Source organism: Gopherus flavomarginatus, chromosome 3 (assembly GCF_025201925.1).
Source record: "Gopherus flavomarginatus isolate rGopFla2 chromosome 3, rGopFla2.mat.asm, whole genome shotgun sequence".
In the NCBI taxonomy this organism is placed as follows: Eukaryota; Metazoa; Chordata; order Testudines; family Testudinidae; genus Gopherus; species Gopherus flavomarginatus.
Genome location: NC_066619.1, coordinates 279,579,015 through 279,606,680, shown reverse-complemented (window position 1 = coordinate 279,606,680; position 27,666 = coordinate 279,579,015). Strand labels below are relative to the sequence as shown.

At 44.4% G+C, this 27,666-nt stretch overlaps 1 protein-coding gene across 2 annotated transcripts in view; it reads right to left on the bottom strand.

Moving 5' to 3' along the window:
* The window catches only part of PTPRA (protein tyrosine phosphatase receptor type A), a 256,654-nt gene that overhangs the window by 126,066 nt on the left and 102,922 nt on the right, over positions 1–27,666 (bottom strand). For both annotated transcript variants that reach the window (XM_050943359.1, XM_050943357.1), the window contains exon 2: positions 5,220–5,291. Coding sequence is in view for 1 of the 2 variants with exons in the window: in XM_050943357.1 (XP_050799314.1) it covers positions 5,220–5,246 (27 nt within the window). In the remaining variant the exon portion in view is untranslated. The remainder of the gene's footprint in view (positions 1–5,219; positions 5,292–27,666) is intronic.

Here is a 27,666-nt window from a genome sequence, read left to right as displayed (position 1 = left end):
AAGGGGGGGCAAAATAAACTGGTGGTGGTATCCAAGTTCCACCGTGCATAGGACCCAACGATCTGAAGTTAGCTGGGACCACGCAGGAAGGAAAAAGGAGAGAGGCAGTTGGAAAAAGGAGGGAAAGGATCCTGGAAAGTAACTGGTACGCCGTTCTCGGACAGACCTTCAAAAAAGTTTGGCTTTGGCCCCGTAGGTGGTTTGGAGGAAGCCTGATTTGGGGTCTTGACTGTTGTCTACGACCGGCTCTACCATGCCTTCTGCCAAAGTCCTGCCTCTGTCTAGGTGGAGGGTAAGGGCGGTGAGGCTGGGGGCGGAAAGGCTGGCGCTGAGTCACCGGCGTGTGCATGCCGAGAGAGTGCATAATGACCCTGTTGTCCTTCAGGCTTTGCAGCCTAGGGTCCGTCTTTTCAGAAAACAGGCCTCTACCGTCAAAGGGCAGGTCCTGTATCGTATGTTGCAGTTCCGGCAGGAGGCCTGACATTTGAAGCCATGAAATGCGTCTCATGGCAACTCCGGATGCCAGAGTCCTGGCTGCAGAGTCAGCTGCATCCAAAGAGACCTGGAGGGAAGTTCTCGCCACTTTTTTCCCCCTCCTCCAAGAGGGCTGCAAACTCCTGACGGGAGCCTTGAGGGACTAACTCCGTAAACTTGCCCACCGCCGCCCAGGTGTTGTAGTTGTAGTGGCTAAGCAGGGCTTGCTGGTTTGCCACCCGGAGTTGGAGGGCCCTGCAGAGTATACCTTACGGTCCAGTAAGTCCATGCGCCTAGCCTCCTTCGATTTTGGAGCCGGAGCTTGCTGGCCATGGCGTTCCCTCTCATTGACAGACTGTGCGACGAGGGAGCAGGGAGGAGGATGGACGTACAGGTACTCGTACCCCTTGGAGGACACCATGTACTTGCGCTCAACTCCCCTGACAGCGGGTGGAATGGAGGCTGGACACTGCCAGATGGTATCAGCATTGGCCTGGATCGTCCGGATAAATGGTAAGGCCACTCTTGTGGGGGCTTCAGCCAACAGAACATCCTACCACCGGGTCCTCTATCTCCGGGACCTCCTCCACCTGGAGATTCATATTGAGTGCCACACGTCTCAGGAGGTCCTGATGGGCCCCAGGAAGGCCCGTGGAGGATGTCCTCACCACCGCCTCATCGGGAGAGGAGGAAGAGGAAAGGCCAGGGACAAGTGGGTCCTGTGTGGCCTCGTGCTCTTGGACGCCCTCCGGCTCCTGTGGGGTCTGGGAGTCTGGGGACTGAACTGGCGCTTCCTGCGTACTGGTAGGAGGGAGGTGGCTGATAGTTGCCTCCGGCACCCAGTGCTCCGATGGCGCACAGCGAGATGGGACTGGAGGTACACCACGGGCCTGATGATATGCCCAAGGCATCCAGAATGACCACTGATGGGGACCTTGATCTTGGGCCTGGGTCTCTTGGAAGATTCTGGCGGGCACATCAGAGTCACGGTCCTGTGCATAGAAACTGTCCGCATGAGACGACACTGATGTGTGTCGGGATGGCCAAGGAGGGGCTGAAAAAACCCTGGGAAGAGAGTCTCCCTCTCTGACTGATCTTGCTCTGTGTGGCACCGGGGAACGGTACCGGGAGCCATATCGGTACCGGGAATGAGATCGGGACCTACGACCGGAGAGGTGCCGGGAGGTTGACCGGGATCTCGAAGCTCGGCGTCTGGAGAGGCTGTGAGAGTCACGGTGCCTGGAGTGGTGCCGGGAGCTGGATCGACGGCGAGAGTACCGGGCCAGCGAACGGGACGCTGAACGGTGCCGTGAGTGCGACTGGTACCGAGAAGGGGATCGGTGCCGGGACTGCGAGCAGCATCAGGACCGGGATCGGCGAGGGGACCGAGAATGCCGGCGGGATCGCGATCGTAAGTGGTGCCACTCTGCGGTGCCAAGAGAGGGTGGTCTCATCAAGGCAAGCTTGCCCACAGATTGTATGACCTGCACCGGCGGTGCCAGGGGTTGAGGCAGCGCAGACTGTCATTGCGATCAGTTTCCTCGCCGTGGAAAATGTCTCCGGCGTGGAGGGAATAGTGAGCTCAACCACAGCTCTCAGCGGGGAGCTTTCAGGCACCGGACTCAATGGCCCTTGTGGGACTGGAATCGACGGTGCCAACGTTGTCAGTGCCGCGGCAGGTGTAGGTGCCGGGTGGTCCGATCTAGCTGGGTGCTCTGGCTGCGGTGCAGATGACACAGAAGCAGCGGAAGTCTTATGCCTCTTCACCCTCGGGGAGAGAGAGAACCGTGCCAGAGATGGTTGGTGCCGAGAGGCCTTAGCGGTACCGGTGCGATTCGGTGCCGAAGAAGCGCTTCTGTCAGCAGATTGACCAGCGCTCGGTGCCAAGGGCAGAGGAGTAAGAGCTGCCTCCATCAGGAGCTGTTTGAGACGAAAGTCCCGTTCCTTTTTTGTCCTCGCCTTGAAGGCCTTGCAGATCTGGCACTTATCGGCTAGGTGAGATTCCCCGAGGCACTTAAGGCAGGAGAAGTGAGGATCTCCTGTTGGCATCGGCTTGTGACAGGGCGAGCACGGTTTGAAACCTGGTGAACCGGGCATGGGCCTCGGCACCGGGTGCGGGGAAGGGGCTAATCCCTGAACCCCTCTTAACTATATACACTAACTATGTTATAGAACTAATAAAACTAACCACGAGTACAGAAATTTCAACTATATATACAAGAATAACGAGAGAACTACAAGTAGCTAAGGAAGTGGAGATCAGCTAAGCCGCGCTCCACTGTTCTAACGACCGACAGGGGCGGTAAGAAGAAACTGAAGGGCCGTTGGGTCGGCAGGGGTATATATCCGGCGCCATGGCGGCGTCACTCTAGGGGGCGACCCAGCCGATCCACCGAGTGTTGCTAGGGTAAAAATCTTCTGACGAACGTGCAAGCGGAGTGCGCACATCTAATTGGAATCGATATGAGCAAGCACTCGCAGAACTAGGAGTTGTGAGATGAAACTGAGCAAGGAAACATTTAGACTGAACAACAGGAAGAAGTTACCTAATGGTGAGATCTCTTAGGTTGTGGAACATTCAGCCAAGGAAAACTAGAGCAAAGGAGATACTATAAGAGAACTCTTTATTGGCAGAAGGACAATAACCTGTTTTCCACTCCATGCATCTGATGAAGTAGGTTTCAGCCCACAAAAGCTTATGCCCAAATAAACTGTTAGTCTCTAAGGTGCCACAAGGACTCCTCGTTGTTTTTGCTGATACAGACTAACACAGCTACCACTCTGAAACCAATTACTTGTTTTTATGATCGCAGTCTAATGTCTGCAACATAACATTATGAGACATTGTGCTGCCCATTTCAATCATCTTCTAGTTATGGCCAAGTGAGCTGCAAATGGGATCAGAAGAAAGGATGCCAAAGAAGGTAATGATACACACAATGAATGAAAGGAAGGATAGCTAATTGGAGAACAAGTTTGGATTTAATATTCCTGCCCACGCATACACACCTCGTACCTTCTTCCATACCACAACCCATGCATGGAACATCCTGCCTACCTCTGCTCTCCAAGGCACTTCACAATCATTTAAGTCCCAGAATCCAAGTCTCTAGCTCATACAGTTGCTAAGAAAGCCTTCAAAATATGAACCGAGAGTAAAGTGGTGCAGTGCTTCTGTGCTCTATTCTGCAGACAATCCAAAACAGTAATTCCAAGTGGTGTGAACTGTCCCTCATTGCAGTGATAACACTTCAGCCTAATAATCTCGCTAAAGATTGCACACAGGGGTGTTCTCATTTAGGGCCAGATTCCAAACATCCTTCCTCACTTTCCAGAATATCCTACTCACAGGTAGACCCCCATTAATTTCCTGTTGGACTCCTCATGGAGTAGAGTACTACTAAAGATGAATATGGGTGTCAGTTTCTAGCCCTCTGTCTTGTACAGTGCCAAACAGGACCAGTGAAACCTAATAATATCAGGAGAAAAGTTCTAAAAGACTATACCAAACATAGTAGTTTAACTGGCAATTCATATTTCTAATCTCACTACAGTATTTCATGTTTGCTGTTTTTTTTAGTGGATTATTTGCAGATAACTTAATATAACCAGAACACAGCTGGAGTGATGGCCAACACACCCAAGGTAATTTTCGTTGCCTCTACAATAGCTCCAGTACAGCTCCACCAGAAGGTGGCAATAGCAAGAGAACTAATGTAGAACAGGAAGCGTGGATAGAACAGGCAGTGTGGATAGAGCACTACCATGAAAATCAGGAAACCTGGGTTCTGCTTCCAGCTCCACCGGCGAACCTATGTAACGTTAAAAAAAAACAACTGTTCCCCTCTGTCTGTTTTCCTTCCTGCCCCTTTTCTTGTCTAATTCAACAAGAAACTCTTCAGGGCAGGGACCGGCTTGTGTGTGTGTACAGAGCCTGGGACAAATCGACGCTCTCAGTGCTACCATAATACAAATAATGAGTAGGGCACTGGTGTTTTACTGTTATGATGCCTAATCCTGCACAGATTGTGGTGGGGAAATTGCACTGTCCACATTCCATTTTAGCCACCAGTGGCAGAATGGAAACACAGGAAGCTTTCTGAAAAGTGCAAATACAGACAACAATTTCCTACAGTGATGAGTGTCACAAAAATATCTATAAATAAATGTCAGGCCTGAGTATATTTATATTTTCTTTTCAAATCCTTGCCCAGTATATTCATGTTTTCAGCAAAACAAGTATCCTTCTTTATCTAATTAATCAGCAATGGCAACACTTCTGTACCTACTCTGGCATCTGGGGACAGACTAGCTGACCACAGCACTTCAACATGATGGAAATAGACTAATGAAATATATTCTACTTAGTGGCTCGAAATGACAGGTGAGAACCTGAATTGCAAACAACCACTTAGTTTCAAGAAAACAAAAATTACTGTACTGAGCTCTTCAAATCAAAGTTTTTACAATTTAAAGAGCTTATTATTACCCTTAAGAGAGAAAGTAATATTTTTTCCATTGTATGTTATGTTCCAGGTTATTCTTAAAATGCAAGACAATTTTTTTTCCATTTAAAGAGACATTTCTAAGAACAAGTTAGTACTTCAGCAATGTCCCAATACCACCTCTGATTATTAGTAAATTTTAAATAAAGCAACGACTATAGATTGCCTTCTAAATCCCAAGGCCTGCTTCAACAAGAGGGGAAATTGGGTGATGCCAAAATAAGTGACTCTTTCCCTTACCTTAATCATCGTAAGTACATCATCCATTCATAAGTCCTTAGGATCCCATACAGGTTCCTCTAAGTGTGTCCCCTGCAAGCAAACAAAAAAAGTTTTAAAAAAATGAAGACTTAATTTAACGACTATGCAATTACAAACATTTTTAGGAAAGATATGGAAGAGCAAAACACTTGCAACTGCCTTCAGCAAATCATTTCCACTTCGCTTGCTCTCTATTTAGAACATAAATGTACCTGATGTTATTGTAAAACTATAAAGACCCTGAGAGAGAGAGAAAAAAACAATATTATGGACACATCTTTATCTTCCACTAAAATAGGTTTCCAGTCCCTTATATGGTAGTAAGCATGCATAGGGGATAATATGACCTCAAAAATGAGCAGTCAGTCAGAAAGTCTGTAGGAGATGATATGGTCCACACTACGGATCAGGTGGGTGTGATTACTTTCTGAGTTCAAATCACTCTCAGAAGAGTCGCTCCTCCTTGTTGTTGATGAAAACCAAGACTGAGGCTAAATCATCAAGCAGAACACACTGACATATGCAATTTTTCAGGGAGCATCAGTTTTGGGAACATCCTTCAAGAAAATGTACCAGAGACCCCCCCTCAACCCTCTTACTCCACCTCATCATTGTCCTGAAACATGTGTCCCAGCTGAGTCTTCAGTACTATGTGACCTACCAAGTTCGGGCCTGAGTCCCATTTTATGTATGGCCTGGGAAAAAGCAGAATGTCTTGAGCAGCCTACAATGACATTCATGGGACAATGACATTCATGGGTGTCTCTGCCAGATCAGAACTGGTTTTGGGCGTGCAGGACACCCATACGTGACTGGGAAGAGAGGTTTTTCTTGGCTGGTCTCTTCGATTTATACCACAATGCTAAATTTAATCTGAGGTTAGTGGAGTCTGCTGCTGTTTGAGCAGAATGACTGGGGGCGAGAGTGGGGGAAGAGAAGAGTTAGGAGAAAGGAGGGAGGGAAATCAGAGAGAGACAGTGAAGGGAATAACTTGACTGCGACACTCATCTCCAAAAGAGAGTTGGGCTCAAGACCCAGCATATTAGTGTGACCATATTTCTTAAAGTAAAAATGGGATGGCCCAGGGCTCACCCGAACTGCTCCCTATATAACAAGAAACATTGTCCACTAAAACAAAAACATGCATTTCCACACGAAGGCCCCAAACCCACATTAATAGTGAAATGGGTATTACAGGTGGAAAGCAGAAACTCAGGCACCAAGACCCAGTTGCATTTCATTGCCATCTGGCTTAGAATGGGATTGCTTTTTATTTTCTAAATTTTCAGTGCTCATTTCCTGAAATGTCCTTAGTTTGCTATTAAAATGTATTGTAAATAGGGCTGTCGATTTAGCGCAGTTAACTCATGTGATTAACTAAAAAAAAATTAATCGCAGTTTTAATTGCTTTGTTAAACAGAATAGCAATTGAAATGTATTAAATATTTTGGATGTTTTTCTACATTTTCAAATATATTGATGTCAGTTACAACACAGAATACCAACTGTACACTGCTCACTTTATATTATTTTTTATTACAAATATTTGCACTGTAAAAATTGTAAACAAAAGAAATAGCGTTTTTCAATTCACTTCACACAAGTACTTAGTGCAATCTCTTTAGCGTGAAAGTACAACTTATAAATGTAGATTTTTTTTGTATTACATAACGGCACTCAAAAACAAAACAATGCAAAATTTTAGACCCCACAAGTCCACTTAGTCCTACTTCTTTTTCAGCCAATTGCTAAGACGAACAAGTTTGTTTACATTTACAGGAGGTAATGCTGCTCTCTTCTTATTTACAATGTCACCTGAATATGAGAATAAGTGTTTAAATGGGACTTTTATAGCCGGCACTGCAAGGTATTTCTGTGACAGACTGGAATGGTGGCCAAAGCATGAAGGGGCATATACTAAACATTCCTACGGACATGCTTCCATGCTGATGATGCTGGTTAAAAAAAAAAAAAAAGTGTTAATTAAATTTGTCACCGAATTCCTTTTACCCACATTCTGCCATATATTTCATGTTATAGTAGTCTCGGATGATGACTCGGCACACATTATTCATTTTAAGAACACTTTCACTCAGACTTCACAAAACGCAAAGAAGGTACCAATGTGAGATTTCTGAAGATAGCTACACTACTCTACTCAAGGTTTAAGAATCCAAAGTGCCTTCCAAAATCTGAGAGGGATGAGATGTGGAGCATGCTTTCAGAAGTCTTAAAAGAGCAACACTCCGATATGGAAACTATAGAACCCGAACCACCAAAAAAGAAAATCAATTTTCTGCTGGAGGCATCTGACTCAGGTGATGAAAATGAACATATGTCAGTCCACACTGCTTTGGATTGTTATCGAGCAGAACCCATCATCAGTATGGACTCATGTTCCGTGGAATGGTGGTTGAAGCATGAAGGGACATATGAATCTTTAGCCCATCTGGCATGTAAATATCTTGCAACACCAGATACAACAGTGCCATGAGAATGCCTGTTCTCACTTTCAAGTACCATTGTGAACAAGAAGTGGGTAGCATTATCTCCTGTAAATGTAAACTTGTTTGTCTGAGTGATTGGCTGAACAAGAAATAGGACTGAGTGGACTTGCAGGCTCTAAAATTTTCATTGTTTTATTTTTAAATGCAAGGGTTTTTTGGTACATAATTCTACATTTGTAAGTTCAACTTCCATGATAAAGATTGCACTAGAGTACTTGTATTAGGTGAATTGAAAAATACTATTTCTTTTGTTTTTTACAATGCAAAGATTTGTAATAATAAATATAAAGTGAGCACTGTACACTTTGCATTCTGTGTTATAACTGAAATCAATACATTTGATAATGTAGACAACATCCAAAAATCTTTAAATATATGGTATTCTATTATTGTTTAACACTGCAATTAATCACGATTAATTTTTTTAAGCGCTTGACAGCTATAATTGTAAATATTACTCAAATAATAATAATTGACTTAGCAAAAGTCTGCACAGTGGAGGCACTTAGATTTTGGTGGTTTCAGTTTTTGTTTCCCCTTCTTTGCAAGAGCAAGAAGTCCCAGAAGAGCTGTGTAGGAGACTTAAATTGATTCATACATGGAGTGTGTCAGCATTTCTGAGATAGTCCTTAAACTAAGTTCAGAGAGAGAGGTACCATTTGAAGTCCTTATGTGTGTTCAGCACTTAACACAATGGAGCCCTGATCTTGTCTCTTGACACTACCTGAATATACACAAAAAAAATCATACAGCAAGTCTGAACAAGTCAGAATAGTATAAAGGCATCCCCACTTCTGGTCTGGGCTTTCGCCACAAGAGCTTCCTTACTTTCCTTTTAACAAACTTCAACCATTGCTTAACCGCAGATTCAGCAACTATTTGGCCATACAGGGCTCTAGATATCATTGATGGAGTGAATCGTGTTCCTTGGTTCAGAACCATATAGGACCACGTCAGAGTTAATCTCAGTTTATACACCGCTAAATTTCCATTAAAGGTCTATGTAGGCGAGATCACATGTTCTACTCCTTGCCCCGCTGGGTTCTTCTGATTGATACAAGACTGCCTGAAACAGATGGATCCTAGAGTAAACACTGTTCCTATCACCAAACCATTTTTACCCCATCCAATTACACATAGGTTTTCACTCCCTCCTCAAATCACATTTAAGGAAACTGTTCCATACACTGTTTTTTGTTTTCAAGTCTGTCTCAAAACCCAGAGGACCACAGAAGCCAAAAAGCAAAATACATCTGTCACCAAAAGTTTTGGTGACCACATCTCATTGGTAGGGCTCTACCAATTTCATGGCATTAAAAAATGTGTCACGGACTGTTAAATCAGCCCTTCCCCATTAAATCTGATCTCCCCTGCTGCTGGGAGCCTAGGGCTCCTAACTGCTAGTCTAGACAGCTGGGGAGGGACAAGAATTGTCCTTCTCCTGCATGGCTGCTCTTGGTGAGGAAGATCAGACCCACTTCCAGAGGCAGTCCAGAAATGAGGGTGGTACACCCTCACTCCTATGCTGCAGCAGCCTGGAAGCTAGGCTCTGGGCTTTCATCTCCCTTCCTCCGCAGCTTTATCTCCCTCAAAAGCTCCTGCCGGGCTAGGGACTTATGCCCCTGGTGGCTGCAGCCGGGCCAGCCTGGGCTTTGGGCTTCTGCCCTCCAACCTCACGACTCCTGTCATGGCTTTTGGCACAGAGCTCAGGAGCTTCTTCCCCAGTGGCTCCTAGAACCGGGGGCTTCTGCTTCCACCAGCTACAGCCAGGCTCATGGCCTATCCTCCGTTGCAGCCAGAGCTTGCAGGCAGCCAGGCTCTGGGCTTCTGCTCCCCACCGTTCTAGCCGGGTCAGCCTGGGATCAGGACTTCTGTCCTCCCCCCTCCCCTTCTCCATGGTTCCTACCAAGGCTCCAGGCTTCCTCCCTGGGTCTGGGCTTCCACCCTTCTCTTCTCCCCCCCCCCCCCCCCCCCGCCCCGGCCTCACTACAGCCACGGCAGCCCGGGCTCAGAGCTTCCACATCCCCACCCCCCAGGCCAAGGCAACCCAGGCTCAGGCTTCTGTCTCCCAGGGCTTCTTCTGGAACTACGGCACCCATTTTTTCAAAGGAGGGCCCCCAAACTGGCCAGGGGCACCTGCCTTAATCTGTAACTGACCTGGACTAGCAGCATGGGGGAGATCCTACCCACCTCCAGGAACCTTCTCTAACTGCAGGAAGCTTGGAGGTTGCTGCCTAGGCAGCACAGAAGTGAGGGTCGCAATCTTGGGACTCCCCGTACAACAACTTCGCAACCCCCTGTCATAAACAGATAGCTAAGGGTTAATGTCTCTTTCACCTGAAGCACCTGACCAGAGGACCAATCAGAAAACCGAATTTTGTCAACTCTGGGTGGAGGGAATTGTGTGTCTGAGTCTTTGTTTTCTGCCTGCCTGCTTTCTCTGAGCTTTGGAAAAGTAGTTCTACTTTCTAATTTTCTGTTTCTAAGTGTAAGGACAAAGAGATCAGATAGTAAGTTCTATGGTTTCTTTTCTTTGGTATTTGCATAAATATAAGTGCTGGAGTGCTTTGATTTGTATTCTTTTTGAATAAGGCTGTTTATTCAATATTCTTTTAAGCAATTGACCCTGTGTTGTATCATCTTAATACAGAGAGCCCATTTGTATGTATTTTTCTTTCTTTTTATATAAAGCTTTCTTTTAAGACCTGTTGAAGTTTTTCTTTACTTCAGGGAAATTGAGTCTGTACTCACCAGGGAATTGGTGGGAGGAAGAAATCAAGGGGAAATCTGTGTGTTGGATTGCTAGCCTGATTTTTCATTCCCTCTGGGGGAATAGGAAAGTACTTTTTGTTTCCAGGACTGGAAACAGAGAGGAGGAGTCCCTCTGTGTAGTTTCACAGAGCTTGTGTCTGTGTATCTCTCCAGGAGCACCTGGAGGGGGGAAGGGAAAAAGGATTATTTCCCTTTGTTGTGAGACTCAAGGGATTTGGGTCTTGGGGTCCCAGGGAAGGTTTTTCAGGGGGACCAGAGTGCCCCAAAACACTCTAATTTTTTGGGTGGTGGCAGCAGGTACCAGGTCCAAGCTGGTAACTAAGCTTGGAGGTTTTCATGCTAACCCCCATATTTTGGACGCTAAGGTCCAAATCTGGGATTAAGGTTATGATATGGTGTGCAGCAGGTGGGATATAGACAGAATCCAGAAGCCAGTAGGAATATTATATTTTTCTCTTCTCTGCTAAGGGCTTTTTAGCAGAGAGAAATAGGTTGGTTTTAAAAGGGAACCAGAGAGAATTTTTTTTTCTGCTCTCTCTGGCAGTTTGTGGCTTGCATGTTAAGCAAGAAGCCATTACCAGACTGTTAAGGGTCTTTTGTCATGCAATAGCCCTCCCATTAGGAGGCAAGTTCCAGCACCATATGAATGCAAATAAAGTGGTTTTTCAGGTTTACTTAACATTGAAAATTAGCTAAAGGCACTGTTGCTAGGCAGACTTCAGGAGGCAACAGAGAACCTGCAGTTCAGAAGATAAACACCGGAGGGCACCCCAACACAAGAAAACAGGAACCATGACTTCTAAGGCAAAAATTGAGGCCGAAGAACAAATCACAGAAGCTGAACACAGGCGAGAGATGGAAAAACACAAACAGGAACTGGAAATAAAACAAAAAGAGATGGAGATGAAAGAAAAGGAAGAAAGCATCAAACTGGCAGCCTTCCAAAGAGAACAGGCAGCCCAAGAGGCAGCACACAAAAGAAAACTAGAAGAAGAAGAGGTGGCCTACCGAAGGAAACAAGCAGAAGAAGAGTTGGCCCACCGCCGAGAAATGGAAAAACAACAAAAAGAAATGGAAAAACAACAAAAAGAGAATGAAGAGAAGGAAAAACAGAGAAAACATGAACTGGAGTTGGCAAAAGCTGGGCTGCATGTGCCAGCCAACCCTAACAACCCGGCGCCAATTATTGCTCCACAGCACAGGAAATTTCCCACCTACAAGGCAGGTGATGACACCGAGGCCTTCTTGGAAAATTTTGAAAGAGCCTGTCTTGGGTACAGCATTCCCGAAGACCAGTACATGGTAGAATTGAGGTCACAGCTCAGTGGACCTTTAGCAGAGGTGGCAGCTGAAATGCCTAAGCAGCAAATGAATGACTATAAACTTTTTCAAACCAAGGCCAGATACAGAATGGGGATAACCCCAGATCATGCCCGTCGGCGCTTCAGAACCCAAAAGTGGAAACCAGAGGTGTCATTTCCCAAACACGCCTACTACATTGCAAAAAACTATGAGGCCTGGATAACAGGAAACAACATTCAAACCTTGGAAGAACTGCACCTCCTCATACAAATGGAGCAGTTCTTGGATGGTGTTCCTGAAGACATCACACGGTACATACAAGATGGAAAACCCAAAGATATCGCTGAGGCGGGGAAAATTGGAGCCAAATGGATGGAACTGGCAGAAAGCAAGAAAGCTACTGTCAAGGGGAACGATTACCCCAGGGGGCACACAGACCATAAACCCTACAACCGAGGACAGCCAAAGACCCCACATACCACCCAAGTAAAGCCACACATACCCTACCCTTCAACCTCACCAGTCTCCAGTAACTCACCTCGGCCCACTGACCCATCAGATGGAAGATGCTTTAAGTGTAATGAACTGGGACATATCAAGGCCAACTGTCCAAAGAACACCATGCGAGTGCAATTCATTACACCACCATCACACCAAAGATCCCCAGGCCCGGATGCCTCTCAAATACCCTTGGAGCGAAGGGAAAATTTGAGAGTGGGCGGAAAGAAGGTTACTGCGTGGAGAGACACGGGGGCACAAGTGTCAGCTATCCACCAATCCTTCGTTGACCCCAAATTCATCAACCCAAAGGCCAAAGTTACAATTTACCCCTTCATGTCACAAGCTGTAGACTTGCCTACAGCTCAACTGCCTGTCCAGTACAAAGGCTGGTCAGGAATGTGGACTTTTGCAGTCTATGACAATTATCCTATCCCCATGCTACTGGGGGAAGACTTGGCCAACCAGGTGAGGCGGGCCAAGAGAGTGGGAATGGTTACACGTAGCCAAACCAGGCAAGCTTCCAGACCCATTCCTGTTCCTGAACCGTCCACAGAGGCCCCGTCTGTGTTACCAGAGACCCAGACAGAGGTAGTGGACCCGGATTCCATGCCTACCACTGAAACAGCCACAGCATCTCCAGTCCCAGGCCCGGAACTGGAACAGCAACCAGCACCAGCAAGTGCAACCACATCTTCAAACTCAACGCCAGAGGGCGCCAGCGAGCCAGAACTGGCAGAAGCACAAGACAGCCATACCCAAAAGGCTCAGCCAGAGCCTGAAATAACCTCAGGTGCACCAGCGGAGAGCGGTTCACCAGCAACGGAAACAACCCCATCACCTACATCGCTTCCAGAGGGACCAAGCCCAAGTCCACAGTCTGAGGAAGAACTGGTGACCCCAGCCTCAAGGGAACAGTTCCAGACTGAGCAGGAAGCAGATGACAGCCTTCAGAAAGCTTGGGCGGCGGCACGGAGCACCCCACCGCCTCTCAGCTCTTCTAATCGATCCCGGTTTGTTATAGACCAAGGACTTTTATACAAGGAAATTCTTTCTGGTGAACACCGGGAAGAATGGCAGCCGCAAAAACAGTTGGTGGTTCCAACTAAATACCGGGGGAAGCTCTTAAGCTTAGCCCATGATCATCCCAGTGGCCATGCTGGGGTGAACAGAACCAAGGACCGGTTGGGGAAGTCCTTCCACTGGGAGGGGATGGGCAAGGACGTTGCCAAGTATGTCCGGTCTTGTGAGGTATGCCAAAGAGTGGGTAAGCCTCAAGACCAGGTCAAGGCCCCTCTCCAGCCACTCCCCATAATTGAGGTCCCATTTCAGCGAGTAGCTGTGGATATTCTGGGCCCTTTCCCAAAAAAGACGCCCAGAGGAAAGCAGTACGTACTGACTTTAGTGGACTTTGCTACCCGATGGCCAGAAGCAGTCGCTCTAGGCAACACCAGGGCTAACACTGTGTGCCTGGCCCTAACAGACATCTTTGCCAGGGTAGGTTGGCCCTCCGACATCCTTACAGATTCAGGGTCTAATTTCCTGGCAGGGACCATGGAAAAACTGTGGGAAACTCATGGGGTGAATCACTTGGTTGCCACCCCGTACCACCATCAAACCAATGGCCTGGTGGAAAGGTTCAATGGAACTTTGGGGGCCATGATACGAAAATTCATCAACGAATTCTCCAATAATTGGGACCTAGTGTTGCAGCAGTTGCTGTTTGCCTACAGGGCTGTATGACCAGAGTGCCCCAAAACACTCTAATTTTTTGGGTGGTGGCAGCAGGTACCAGGTCCAAGCTGGTAACTAAGCTTGGAGGTTTTCATGCTAACCCCCATATTTTGGACGCTAAGGTCCAAATCTGGGATTAAGGTTATGATACCCCCACATCCCACAATCCCATTTTGGGTCAGGCCCCCTCAGGTTACAACATTGAAATTTCAAACATAAACATCTGAAATAGCAAAACTGACCAATAAAAAACCCTATGGCCATGAAATTGGCCAGAATGGACCATGAATTTGGTAGGGTCCTACTCATTGGTACTGCTAAACAAGCAGAAGTCAATCAAAAAAACACTCTAGATTCAAATTCTTCTGAACACTAGATTAGATTTAATCCTGCAGTTCAGACCTCTAACAGAAGCTGGTTGAAATGTGCAGAATTTTTTTTATAAACGATTTTGATGACATTTTACACACAAACAAACCCCATACTCCATTTTTCAACCACTATTCCTCTATTTAGTAGCTCTCTCTCTCTCAGTATAGATGGATCAGCAGCACAAAAGCTCAGCGGTATTGCCTCAAACCTCTTTTACAATCATGCCAACAAGCTTATGAGAAAGGTATTCAGATCCCTAGAGAAACTGAGGCACAAGGAGGAATTGTGACAGGAACAGAGTTTAAAGGTCTGATTCAAAACCTATTGAGCCAATGGAAAGATTTCCATTGACTTCAGTGGGCACTGGACTGGGCCCCAAGTTCAGATAGTTGTTGAGGTCACATGAACAATCAGTGGCAGAACTCAGACTATAACTCAGTAGTCTGACTTCTAATCCTCTGTTCTAGTCCTTAGACTCAATGCTCTCCCTAGTTCCTTTTGACAGGTGTTAAATACAGGACTGTGCAGATATGTCCCAAGAGATCAACGTAAATGTATATTTAACATATGCTAATACTACTATATACACCAAGAAGTTCATACATCCAGACCTGCACTTGGAGTTGAAATTCATTTGGCCTGTGCATATAGAAAAAATGTGTTTGCAACTGAATAAGTTTATATAGCAGTATTGAAAGGGATAGGAATGTATGTTCTGCATTCAACTTAGTAAGCACTAGCCAACTGTACAAGTATTTTCACTAGGCTGCCTTGCTAGGATCAGACTGACTCAATGTGCCTGCAATGTAATCCGATGGCCAGATAATCTTACAAAAATGCAATATCCTGAGGATATGAACATAATACAATCTTGCCATGGAGCAGTCAGCTGATTGTGATAAGCCATGTTGTATTGAGGCCATTGCACTGCAGATGTGATCTAATTAGGCTATCCTCGTCGTTTGTATATTTGGATGGCGGCATTCTTAAATAAAAGCAGCAAAGAGTTCTGTGCCACCTTATAGACTAACAAATGTATTGGAGCATGAGCTTTCATGGGTGAATACCCACTTCGTCGGATGCATGTAGTGGAAATTTCCAGAGGCAGGTATAAATATGCAAGCAAGAATCATGCTAGAGTTAACGAGGTTAGTTCAGTCAGGGAGGATGAGGCCCCCTTCTAGCAACTAAGGTGTGAACACCAAAGGAGGAGAAACTGCTTTTATAGTTGGCAAGCCATTAACAGTCTTTGTTTAATCCTGAAATAAAATAAAATAAAATAAAAATAAATTCTTAAATAAGTGAATTTGTATACTGCTGGGGGGCACAAGACACACCAAGAGAGGGGCTTCATCTACAAGGAGGGGTATAAGCCTTCTGTTGTTGTAAGCCTGGTCAGCTTCATCTGCACTTGAAATGTTGGGAGTACTAGCACAGACATGGCTCAAGTGTTTCTACTACTGTGATGTCTAGAGAGCTGTCCAGAGGGCTCAGGAGGATAAAAAATTGCTTATATGGAGACACACTGTGCTTTAGAGGTTGATCATTTTTTAAATGAAGATAATTTTCATCCAAAAACCATACATGAAAGCAAGATACGTTTTACAAACAAGGGCTGTATTATGCCCATTTTACAGATAGAAAAGGTGAGGTAAAGATGTTAAGACTAGGATTTTCAAAAGAGCCTAACAGTGTGAAGCCTCCAATGTCCACTGAATTTCAATGGGAGTCATGCTCAACTTCAGTAGGCACCTTTAAAAAAAAAATCACAACCTAACGGTATGTCTACATTACCAGCCAGATCGGTGGGCAGCGACCGATCCAGCAGGGATCCATATATCGTGTCTAGTCTAGAGGCAATAAATCAACCCCTGAGCCCTCTCCCATCAACTCCTGCACTCCAGTGCCGCGAGATGTGCAGGCAGAGTCGACAGGGGAGCAGCAGCAGCAAACTCACCACAGTAAAGACACTATGGTAAGTCGATCTAAGTACGTTGACTTCAGCTAAGTTATTCGCGTAGCTGAAAAGCTGCATAACTCAGATCGATTTCCCACACCCCCAGTGTAAACCAGGGCCAAGACACTTGACAAGATCTCAGGACCAGTCAGCATCAGAACCAAAATAGAACTCAGGCGTTCAGACTACCAGTCCCATGCACCAACCCATACTGCTTTAGTCATGACCTACCATACTGGGACGTTGTGTGACTTTCACACATGCTGAAAGTCTCCAAGATTCATGGATCAGAAGGTGGTGTGTGCAAGGGCAGTTTTGTAACCGAGTTAGGGCAGTTACCATCAAGTTCCAAAGAATGCTTAAAGATACAGACTTCTCCCCTGCAATACCTGCACTTTGAAGGATTGGAGTGAGAAGGAAAAACAAAACAAAACCAAAAGAACCACTCATGTTAATCAATTTTTCAGAAAGATAAGAGGCAAAAAAAAGTGTAACGGTAAAAAGTCACAGTACAGTGTTACACAGGGCTGTCCTTAAGCACAAGCAACAGCTTGGGATCCTGTGTACTCCAGAGATCATGGGCAGTGGCCCCATATCCCCTACCCAACAGCAAGACCAGAAGGCAATGTGGTGGGTGGGAACTCAACCCTGAGCCCTCTTTTCTTCTGACAACTCAGGCATCATTCCTCCCAAACCTACCATCACTGAGAGTTTAGGGCCCAAAGATTAGAATTTAAGAGTCTTATATTTACACAACCTAAGAAAACTATTGTCATACAATAAACTATAGTACATAGTTAGTGGTGTTGCTCTGAAAAGCTATTTTTATTTAATCCAGGGATGAATTAGGTGACCTACAGCTATAGGTTCGTTCCTCTCTCATTAAAATAATTCTAAAACAGGTATTAGTTGGATAGATGGGACCAAATCCCACCTCCTGTGTAACCCACTTGAAAGCCAAAAGCATCAGGACAAATTAAAGCTGCCTTAAATCCTTACAAATCTCAGTATCTTTTATCCTTTGTTGCTCCTGCCCCCCACTTATTCCTGATGGACACACACCTGTGTTCATGCTGCCAATATTTCAGTGTTTTCTATCAGGAAAGACAGATCAAAGTGACAAGAAGAGTGACATGCTAGTGACACAAGAAACTGATCTCTTGGGGTGTGATTTACTGTAGATAGCAGAAGCATAGACTTCCCCTCCTGTTTTCCAATCAGTGGCGAGTTCAGATTACTTGTTGCTGCCACAATACAACTGAATAGGTTGAATCAGTATCCATGGGTATCAACATGCATAAACTACATTCACTTGTACATAAATTAGGCAGAGTTATGTTAATTTAAATGGCATGACTATACCAAGTCTATGTTTACAGTCTGCTATGATCCTCCAGGACAGCACTGTAAGCAAGTTGTTATATCTGAATATGATCACTTTATGTTGGCAATCTGCCACAGTTTCATAGGTAAGCATTGCAAATGAGCCATTACATATTCCCCCAAAGCAAACTATTAATAGAGAAGAATGGGTAAGGGGACTATTTAGAATTACTGTCACTCCACATTAACTGTGTGGAAATTAATCTCCTCCTCCTATCTTTCTCCTGAGCAATAATAAATCTAAAAATAACTCTTCACCTAAATCCCCAACCGTAAGTCCTATAAAACATGCAGAATCATCCAGGTCAGGGCATTATCCTGTATGATCCTTTCTACCTCCCTTTGTCTTCTAGGAGCTAGTGAACAGGAGCTGCAAACAGGGGAGCTTTGTGAGGGAGTTTTGAGGAAGAGTACAGGAGGCAGATACACTTAACACACTAAATTTAGGCCAATTATCTCCCTTCCCTCCCCCTAAACCGTGCAAGAGTAAAAAACAACAGAGGGTGATTTAAGTGACAGGTTACATACCACAGCTAGCAGTTCTACAATTTCATGTTAGAGCTCCTTCAGAAATACCATCTGGTCTTGGTGATTTATTACTGTTTAACTTATCACTTTGTTCCAAAACCCTCTCCATTTACACTTCAATCTGGAATAGTTCCTCAGATCTGTCATCTCAAAAACTATGGCTCAAGTGTGTGGATCTCCGCACTCAAAGAATTAGGGTTTGTCTACACTGGCAATTTACAGCACTTCAACTTTCTTGCTCAGGGGGTGGGAAAAAAAACCCTGAGTGCAGCAAGTTTCAGCACTGTAAAGTGCCAGTATAGACAATGCCTCAGCACTGGGAGAGACGCCCCTCGTGGAGGTGGGTTTTAGAGATGCGCCGCAACAACACAAGGCACGTTAAAGCTCTGCCGCAGCAGTGCTTTAGCATTACTAGTGTAGACTAGCCCTTAGGCTATTTAATCATGAATGGTACGGAGAAAGTGAATGGGGGAAGTGTTATTTATTCCTTCATATAACACAAGAACTAATGGTCATCCACTGAAATTGATAGGCAGCAGGTTTAAAGCAGACATAAGGAAGTACTTCTTCACTCAATGCACAGTCAACCTGTGGAACTTGTTCCCACGGGTTGCTATGAAGGCCAAAAATATAACTGGGTTAAAAAAATATTTGATAAGCTCATGGAGAATAGGTCCATCGTTGACTATTAGTCAAGCTCATCAGGGATGCAACCTCATGCTGTGGGTGTCCTAAAACCTCCAACTGCCAGAAACTGGGACTGGACAACAGGAAGGATCACTAGAAACTGTTCATTCCCTCTGAAGCATCTGACACTGGCCACTGTCAGACAGAATACAGGCTACATAGAGCATTAGTCAGACCAAGAATGGCCATTCTTGTATTCTTTCTTATAGGCCACAATCCCACAAACACTTATGCATGTGAATATCTGTGTATGACAGGTCCAACTAACTTCCTGTATCACTGAGCTCTTTCCTATGTGAGCAAAAACATCCCATCAAACTCCATTAAGCTACTCACACCTTTACCTCTTCAAATTATTGAATTGTTTATATCACAGCAGTGTCTAGAGGCCCCACCTGAGATCAGAGCCCTGTGGTTCAGGGTACAGTACAGACGCATATTAAGACAGTGACTGCCGCATATAGCTTACAATCTAAATAGACAAGACTAAGGATAGAAGGGGAAAACAGAGGAACAGAGATGTGACTTGCCCAGTGCCATATTGGATGTCAGTGGCTTCCCTCTTTAAAGTCTTACTTCTGCAGTGATGTCCACAAAACAATCATCTACTTGTTATGCAAAATCACGCTCATTTTCCTCTTACTTTGTCCTTCGCCGATGCCCCTTCCCTTCCCTTCCTGGCCTGTTCCATCCATCATAAGTTATCATAAACTTAAGATAGTAAGTCCTCGGGGGCAGAAACTATCCAGCACAGGAGGGCCCCAACATCTACAAGCTATTATAATCCTATCCACATTTATGGCATATGGATCAAAGACCCTAGACTGTAAACGTTTGGGCAGGGCGTGTCTGTGTTTGTACAGCACCTAGCACATTTGGGGCACTACCATAATGCAAATAATAAGTAAAACATATTTCAGCTTTGTCATCAAAACCAACTCACATAACAGTTATTTGTTAAGTGTGATCAGCATGATGACAGAGGACCCTGCCCCTAGCAGCTAACACGCTAGAGATGGAAAGCCCTAAAAGCTCATTTAGTCCACTCTCCTACACCTACCCAGGAACATTCTTTACAGTATGTTCTGCCGTGCTTTGCCCAATTTAAAACCACTTTCCCATGGGAAAGAGCTCCCTAAAACCAGGGGTAGGCAACCTATGGCACGCGTGCCGAAGGTAGCACGCGAGCTGATTTTCAGTAGCACTCACACTGCCCGGGTCCTGGCCACCGATCCAGGAGGCTCAGCATTTTAATGTAATTTTAAATGAAGCTTCTGAAACATTTTGAAAACCTTATTTAAAATTTACATATAACAATTGTTTAGTTATATATTATTGACTTATAGAAGGAGACCGTCTAAAAAGGTTAAAATGCATTACTGGCACGCAAAACCATAAATTAGAGTGAAAAATGAAGACTTGGCACACCACTGCTGAAAGGTTGCCGACCCTTGCCCTAGACTAATCTCCAAGCTAAACATCAGAAATGCATTCAGCACAGTACAATAAATAAATTAGACAGTCTCGGCCTAACATCATTTACAATCTAGTTTTCAGACCAAAACAAGATGCCCTGGGAGCCCCAGAGCTAGGTGGGCAAGTTTCCTCTACCTCTTTTTGTATTATTTGCTCCTATAATTCTTTGGGATAGAAAAGCATATGGGCAACACAGAAGATGGCCTTTATCATTTATTAACAGTTATTATAGCAGCACCTAGAGGCCTCAATCAAGGCCCAGTTCTGCTAGACACTGTGCTCACAAAAAGCACAAAGACAGTTCCTGCCCTAAAGCCCTCACAGGCTGAGAGGAACCTAAGGAAGTTACATGCATCCCTAATCTTGTTCGACAAAATATAGGAAATGGACAAACCAAACCAACAGGTGAGACAGGAAGCGGGGAGAAGCAGGGAAGAGGTAATGGCACTCCAGCTTTTGCACAAGTAGCAGTAGTTATACTTCAACACATGCCTAGGACTGCTCTAAATCATGAAAGGATGGCACCTAGTGCACTAAGATCATAGTGGGATGGGGAGGAAAGGAATCAAAAAGAGGTGGTGGGGTTGGCAAAGTGAAAAGGCTGAGAGAGCAACAGGATATGAAACAAAAACACAAAAGGTACATCCTAGGCAGAGCTGTGGAACCTACTACCAATAATCATCCTGCTCCCCTTTGTTATTTCATAACTCTCTATTATACTCCCCCACACACTTCAGATCTCCCAGAACAATTCCTTCCCTACCACACCTATGTCTACACCCTGAACATGCTTTTACCGCTGAGCAGCAAGTGTAAATGCCAATTTTCCAGCTGCAAAAGAGAAGTCTGATAGTTAGCAGTACTCTACATTAACATCTCAACTCCCATCACTCCCCCAACTCCACCCTGAAAGGACCAGACTATATTACAGCAGCAGTTTGGGAGCGCTTCAAGGATTTCATTTCCTCCCCTCTTTTGTTGTGTGGTACAACTGAATTAAATTCTGACACTGTTCCAGATACTAACCAACCAGCGAAGCTTAACCAAGTTTTGATCCTAATCAATTACTCAGTTGTCAACCAGTTAAAAAAACAAAAAAAACAAACCACCAACCAGGAGGTGGGGTATACCTAGCTAGCAAGTTATTTTAATTTATATAGCACTTTCCATGATGGTAACCTGGAGCACTGACTACAGCAAGATTTAAAATGTAAGGCCTTCCCTCACTCTATCCTGGATCCATTACCTTTATTAGCTCCTTCTTCTGATCCTATTACACTGCCCCTTCTGTCACAAGATTACACAAGACATTCCACACACTTATTTTACAAACTTAACACCACACTGCAGACAGTACAGAGACAGTGCCGGCCGTTCACGATTTTATTCATTGATATTGCCTGTCTATGTGAGCCAGAAACATTTCCAAGATAAACAAGCAGACAGCAGCACGGGGAGCAGCATGTCAAAAAAGCGGCAGCTCACCACATAAGTTGGCAATTTTCACAGACACAAACCCAAGGGCTCAGTCCTAGCGATTGCAACACAATCTGTTGCTGTTATTCAGCATATAAACAGATACCTTTAACTGTGTTCCTTTATTATTCCTTGAGCCCAAATATAGCAGGCCTGCCCACTGGCTCAGGGGTCTGTCTCCCTGAACAGATCAACTTGCAGGATTTGAGCACTACATTCTGAAGAACATTTTTTTAAAATCAGGCCAAACCACTTTCTGAAGTGGGAATTCCAACCCAACTTTCAAGTCTTCTCTCTCTCATAAAAAAGGGAAAACAGGGCACTCACCCAATTTATTTTCTGCTTTGCAGGTCACCTTCAAAGGCATCTTATTTTTTTCCTTTGACTGTTTTCCTTTACATAAATGTTAGTCCCTCCCCATTCAGAGAAATCAGCACTATAAAAAGCACAGGACTCCACTGAAAACAAAGGTGATTAGAAAAATAAAAAACTGAATCAGCATATTTTGTGCGGGCTCATCTCTGGCGCAGCAACTAGCAGCAGTACAGTAGGATGCTGTTACCAAGACACCACTTCCTGGTCAACTTGGGACCAGGGTTAAAACCTGTAAAGCCATTATTAAATACAGCTAAATTTCTGTACAGCTTCCATTCCATAAAGAGTTATCAAAGGGAGTGATTTAGCTGAATGCTGTGTCCGAATAGCACACTTCTTTTTTTTTCAGGCCAAAAAAATGAAAAGCACATCTGATAGCTTACTAGCCTCACAGGAACAGAGTACAGAAAGCACCTCCTTGATAGAGAATAAATATGGTTAATGGCATAGAGGACAACAGTTCAGCTCACATTTGGAATGTCTGTCAATGGGTATGAAAAAAACTGATAAAGCCATTTGAAAATAAATCACCGCCAGCACCAGCAGCAGCACTAGTTGGTGTTTCACTAGATCCCCAGTGTGCTTTGGAAAAGCAGACAAATACAAGAGGTCACCATATCTTCCCATCTAGGTGTGGTGTTGTGCCTCAGTTCCCCCTCTTCAAGGGCCACCTCAATAAAGACTTAAACACTGAATTTTACAACGGAGTGGCCTCTACTTGAGTTTCATTTATTATGAAACAACCCCTTGCACTTGTACTTGGGCTCCTCCTGTCCTTTCAGACCTCTTACAGAATCAACAGTCCTAAATGACACTCTGCGAAAGGGTCTAGCAAACACTATTTTGGGGTTTCACCTCACATCTCTAAGCCTGGACTCCTGCTAATCTTGCTCCTGCCTCAGTTCACCACAATCCCTTTGGCTCTCTCAAAGTTCACACTAGACCTTTGGCCACTGATCTTTCTCCAGGCAACTAGCCTGCTATTCTCAGTGGAAAGCTCCCACCCCAAGTCTCCCCCAGTCCCTGACCCCTCTCTCAGAATAAATACAGAACATGGCTCTGTACAGTTTCTCAACACTTCACCACAAGAATACCTTTGCATTAAATGCAACCAGCTCTGACCCTTCTACTGGCCTAAAGACTGAGTCTGTCCACAGTTTTTCAGATTTCTCCAAAGTCATGGGTCCACCAACCTCAGAACAAAGTCCTCGGCCACAAATTTGGTAAACAACTGTTTACTAGGTCTCATCTATCCTTAAAAGTTGGTTCAGATTAAGGCCGGATGTAAATTTAAAGCACAAAGCTATATATATTTTATATACAAGCCCTTATACACATTGGGCCTGATCTTGCAAGATCCAATGCACAAAGTTTCCATCAATACTTGGTGGTCCCCAAATACAGATTACTACCAAAAAATCCTGCCAGTTTCTGCAACAAGAATTTTAAGCTAATGGGTTCAAAATGAGAGTTGTATAACCTATGATTAATCTTTAAGATATTATTTTCATGGTTTTTAAAAAACAAAAAACAGAATCTGTCCTTACACAGGGCTCGTGCTCTCTCTCTCTCTCTCTCTCTCTCACACACACACACACACACACACACACACACACACACACACACACACACACACACACACACACACGAGCTGATATGACAGCACATTCACAGCACCCAAATTACAAGAGCCCTAATCTAAAAAATCTAATCTCAACAGCCTTTCTTCAGGCAGTTTCAGGCAATATAATTTGCATGATTTAATCAACTGATTGTTTCAGCTTTCTCAGAAGCCTTTGATTTCCTGTACAGTCTCCTTTGTACAGAGACTGCAAATCCGGGGCAGGAAAGTCAAGGCAGCCCTTCAGGAAGCAGAGTTAAGAAACAAACTCCAGCCAGGGATTTCTAAAAACGGCTATAGCTTCTGAAAGCAATAGGATAATCTTCATTCCTGTGCACAGATGTTTTACATGGATCTTGAGCTTAAAAATATAAATATGACATTGTTGTGGCCTGCATATTGTGTCTTTCACCTCTAGGTCACCAGTTTAAGTCTACAGCATGTCAGTACTGATCAAATCCATCACTCCCCGAGAGCTATTTGTTGGTCTGTATGAAATAACACGATTGATCAGCTCCAGTTCCTAGAGGACAGATATCACATAAGAACAGCCATACTGGGTCAGAGCAAAGGTCCATCTAGCCTAGTATCCTGTCTTCCAACAGTGGGCTTCAGGTGCTTCAGAGGGGATGAACAGAATAGGTAAGCATCAAGTGATCACCTGTCACCCATTCCCAGCTTCTGGCAAACGAAGGCTAGGGACACCATCCCTGCCCATCCTGAGTAATAATCCCTGATGGATCTATCCTCCATCAACTTACCTAGTTTCACTACAATTGGCATTAAGTCAAATCTTTTTGGTCAGCCTCAGCCCAAAAGGACAGGAACATAGGACCTGGTCCTACTCCCACTTAAGTCAATGACAAAAGTCTCACTGAACTATAATGGTGTAGACTTATGCCTGCAGTGGCTATTAAGGTTGAACCCTCCAGAAGAGGATTAATGTACATTAGCAGGGAACAGCTTTGCACTTCTGCCCGTCATGCTGTATCATTTCTGAGCATGAAAGAAAGATTTTAGTCTCTAGACTTGTCAACTCAGCTCCAACATTCAGTTCACTATTAATAATATATATTTTATTGCAAAATAAAGGATACACAATTAATATATTTTTTTAAAACCTGTTGCTCCAAGCAGTTTTATAAATATACAAATATGAACCCATCAGATATCACTTTTGGTCACCTGCAAGCCAGTTACATATGGCTAAATCAGCCAACTGAGCCATGGAGTCCCTCAAGTGATAGTTTTAAAGGGTGGGAAATCACATCCAATCAACAGTCATACTGAAAATGTGGGCTTTACCTCCCCTTCTTAGGCGCAACCCAATAGCCGGCTCAGGACTATGGACCCTGAGGGGTAAGGTCATCCCTACTTTATGAAGGCAGAGTTTGCGTTTAAGATTTTCAAACCTGGTTGCCCAAAGTTAAGCCCCCAAATCCACATATAAGCTCCTAAAATAAATTGCTCCCACTGAAGTCAATAAATCTCAAAATTTCAATTCAGGACAAGATTGCTTTGGGTGCCTAACTTTAGACAAACAAGTATGAACACTTTGGCTAAAGTGACTTGCTCAAGATTACACAGAAAATCCATGAACAAGCTTGGAATAAGAATCCAGTCTGAGTGCTCGCCCAATGCCTTAACCAAAAGGCCACCCCTTCCTTGGGAGCCCACGTACCATATATATTATACAAACAACCCCTGGAATTCCACAGCACCTTTGGGCCACATTTTTACAGATAAGATATGAGCATTTTGCCTTAGTTGTCAATATTTGTGCTGGTGGGTTGGTGCAGGGGACTGCAGGTTAAAACCAGTGGGACACATGTTGGTAGCAGTATCCCAGGAAGGCTGGACTTCACACAACTGGAGAAGGAATAATGCTCGGCAGTCACTGGAATTCTGTAACCTTTGAATGCATAAAGTTATGTCCAAATATGCGGATTGAAGCAAGACCTGTCAAGGAATGGAAAAAATCTACCATATAGAGATGTGGCTCCAGAGGTTGCATGGAGCAGTGGGTTTCCATTTTAATCCTCCTCATCTTCCCTCATTATTAAGGTAAGCAGAGCACCAGAGGGACTTGGGGTCAGGGGGAGGCTACTAACCAGCAGAGAATCATAATAAGCAGTTTGTAAGCCTCAAAAGTCATGTCCGAGTATAAACCTGCATTGGTTTAGTTAAACCGGTGCAAAAAACCTCTGTGGACTTTTTTTTTTAAATGATTTATTTTGGTTTAGCTTAGACCTGCTCCGGAGAAACTGCCCAATAGAGGTGGTTGTCCCCTGAACCAGATGGTATTCACCCAGAAGGTCTGAAGCACCTAACTATGGGGGATATGACAGAGGTCTATCAAATCTATGAATGGGGTGGTGAAAGTGAAGTGTTATTTACCCCTTCACATAACACAAGAAGTAGGGATCACCCAATGAAATTAATTGGCAGCAGGTTCAAAACAGATAAGGAAGTAATTCTTCATGCAATGCATAGTCAACCTACGGAAGGCATTGCCTGGGGATGTTGTGAATGCCAAAAGTATAACTTAGTTCAAAAAAGAATGAGCTAAGTTCATGGATGATTGGCTACTAGCCAAGATGGTCAGCAATGCAATCCTATGGTCTGGGCATCCCTAAATCTCTGACTGCCAGAAGCTGGAACTGACAAGAGATGGCTCACTTGATAATTTCCCTGTTCTGTTCATTCCCTGTGAAGTATCTGTCACTGGTCACTGTTAGCAGAGAGGATACTGGGCTAGATGGATCACTGGTCTGACCTACTGTGACACAGAAGCCCATTTATGGTTCACGACTCAGTGTTAGCAACTTGTCAGGTCTGACATACTCACCGCACCTCACATATTGGTGTCATTTATTTAAAAAGGAGGCATGTAATATACTGTTTGAAATCTACCACCACACTACTCATTAATGTCACTGTGAAATATCTGTAACAACTCTGTAGGTGAAATTACAGATGCTCACTGATTATGTCCTGGAAACTATAAAACAAAGTTGGGGTGGGGGGGAAGAGAGACCAGGTTTATTTTATATAAAAAAGGGAAAAGAAAATATGGTGGCAGATGCCCTGTCCAGGAAATAGGGCTCTGACCTGCAGCCAGTGAATAACCCTCCTGCAGTTTTGTAATGGAGAGAGGAGGTGCAACTCTAACAGCATCCTAGTGTCACTGGTATCAGGTAATGAGATTCAGCTGGCCTAAACAATTCAGCAAGCCCCAATGCACTACGGTTATAATCTGTATCTAAAGATGTCATGTAGAATGTCATAGAAAACTAAACTCTGATTAATAATCTTGTGTGATTAAAAGGTATGGATATATGGTGGAATGATGACTAAAATGTGTTTAAGTCAGGCATGTCAGGGGAGCTGGTAAACGAGTCTGCCCCAGACAATGGAATGTTTATGTCCTTCTCTGGCCAGCCAGGTCAGCAGGCAGGGACAATGAACATACATTTACAGATTAGCAAAGATACCAAGCTAATAAGCAGGGAAGAGAAACTTCATCTGGGATATAAAACCAGGCGGTCTGAACCTCATGTGACAAGCAATTGAATAAACTGATTGTATACAAAATTACTGTAATTATAAAAGTATCAAGTGAGGGGTCCTATGAAAGCTTATGACACTGGTGATAATACACCCATTTCACAATTATACTAAACACCCTATGAGGAATTATGACAATACACTGATATTATGCTTTCCAGTCTGTGACCA